The sequence below is a fragment of the Terrapene carolina genome, unplaced genomic scaffold (assembly GCF_002925995.2).
Source record: "Terrapene carolina triunguis isolate 2854851 unplaced genomic scaffold, T_m_triunguis-2.0 Scaffold596, whole genome shotgun sequence".
NCBI lineage: Eukaryota > Metazoa > Chordata > Testudines > Emydidae > Terrapene > Terrapene triunguis.
In genome coordinates, this window is record NW_020664947.1 from 191,029 (window position 1) to 192,773 (window position 1,745).

The 1,745-nt window shown below is 55.5% G+C and overlaps 1 protein-coding gene across 1 annotated transcript; it reads left to right on the plus strand.

Moving 5' to 3' along the window:
- LOC112117323 (histone H4) lies at positions 1-315 on the plus strand. Its single transcript, XM_026659159.1, has one exon. The coding sequence runs from the start codon at positions 4-6 to the stop codon at positions 313-315; it is 312 nt and encodes a 103-aa protein (XP_026514944.1). The 5' UTR covers positions 1-3.
- The last annotated feature ends 1,430 nt before the right edge of the window (positions 316-1,745 follow it).

A 1,745-nucleotide genomic window follows, 5' to 3' on the forward strand; every position in this document is an offset into this window, starting at 1 on the left:
AGCATGTCTGGTCGCGGCAAGGGTGGAAAGGGGCTCGGTAAGGGAGGTGCTAAGAGGCACCGCAAAGTCTTGCGAGATAACATCCAGGGCATTACCAAGCCTGCGATCCGCCGCTTGGCTCGGCGCGGCGGGGTGAAGCGCATCTCGGGGCTGATCTATGAAGAGACCCGCGGGGTGCTGAAGGTTTTCCTGGAGAACGTGATCCGCGATGCGGTGACTTACACCGAGCACGCCAAGCGGAAAACTGTGACTGCTATGGATGTGGTCTACGCCCTGAAACGCCAGGGACGCACCCTGTACGGCTTCGGGGGCTGAGTCGGCTTTTAACCCAGAAAAACATCATTCATTTCTCTAAGGCCCTTTTAAGGGCCACCCACGTGTGCACAGAAAGAGCTGAGTTTGCTCAGGCTGGGAAGGCGAAGGGTCAAAGTGTTCTGGTGTTAGTGAGGGTACAGGGCTTGTGTTGTAAGCTAAGGGGCGGGCTGGCTGCTCGAAGGAGGGGCTCCTGCGTTTCTAGGTTTCTTTAAGTGCGGCAACACAACTAATGTTTTGTGACTACTTCCCCAGTAGCTTCTTCCTGGATGTTTTTCTGAGCCTGCTGCTTAATATTGACAATTCTCTGCACTAATTCACTCTACTCCTGCAAAACATTAGTCCCATGTGTGTGTAATAGGAGATTCCCCACTAATATCCAGGGCTTAGTTTGCAATGACAGGTGGTGTTAGTTTTATAACCGATGCGGTAAGGCCAGGGGTGCTGGGGCTCTGAACTGTTAGCGGTGCACATTAAGCACTGTTAACACCCCCTGGTACCATTGCAATGGGGAACAATTGTCTCCACTCAACAGGTGCTAAAGGTCTGTAGCTACCCTGTCCTTCCTCCTCTCTAGCGGCTCATTTGGTGCCAGAGCAAAGGGGGATTGGACCGGCATCTACTCCCCAGACATCCACGTTGTGCTGATTGGGATAAGCCTCCCTGTTGTCATATTGTTTTCGGGGACCTGGGCCAGCCACTAATCGTGCGGTGCCGCTGTCCCTAGCTTCGGGCGAGCTCGGTGGGCCGCTGAAGCAGAGTGGCGGCCTTGCGGGTCAGTTCTTGCCCGGCCCAGGAAATTCAGACTCTGCCTCTGGTTACGTTTGTGCTGCTATAAAATCTCTTCTCGAGGCAGCTTATGAGCTTTTTGCCCCAGCACCCAGGCCCTTTGGCTACTCCCGGAGCTCCCTTGGGTTTTCCAAACTCCCACCTGAGCTGCTATGGGGAGGCTGCTGTGCTGTGCTCTGCTCTGTTCCATCCCCTGGCTCCTCCACCAGGCGCTGGGGGAGCTCCCATGCCCCTGGGGGCCCAGGAAGGCTGCTGAATGGTGTGGTGCAATGGAGGGGAGTCTGTGACACCTGGAAGTGTAGGAAGGCCTTGGCCCCCTCCTGAGCCCCAGGCAGTACAGGCTCCCCAGGGTGAGGTTTGCACAGAATAAGCACCATTCTCCTGTCCCTAGAACTGAGCACCTAAATTTTCAGTAGAACCCAGGGGCAGGGGGCCAGGAGCCCAGACCTCCTAAATCCTGCATAAGTGAGTCCTGGGTTGGTGGGGGGACAGGATGGGAGAGGGGTGCCAATGGCTGATACATGAGAGCATCAAAAGTGCCCGTTGACCCGTAGGGTTGTTAGCGTGTTCACAAGTCAAACCCCCATTAGACGGTGAAGCTGAGCTGGCCTGGCCCTGCCCTGATTAAAAACATGACCCACAAC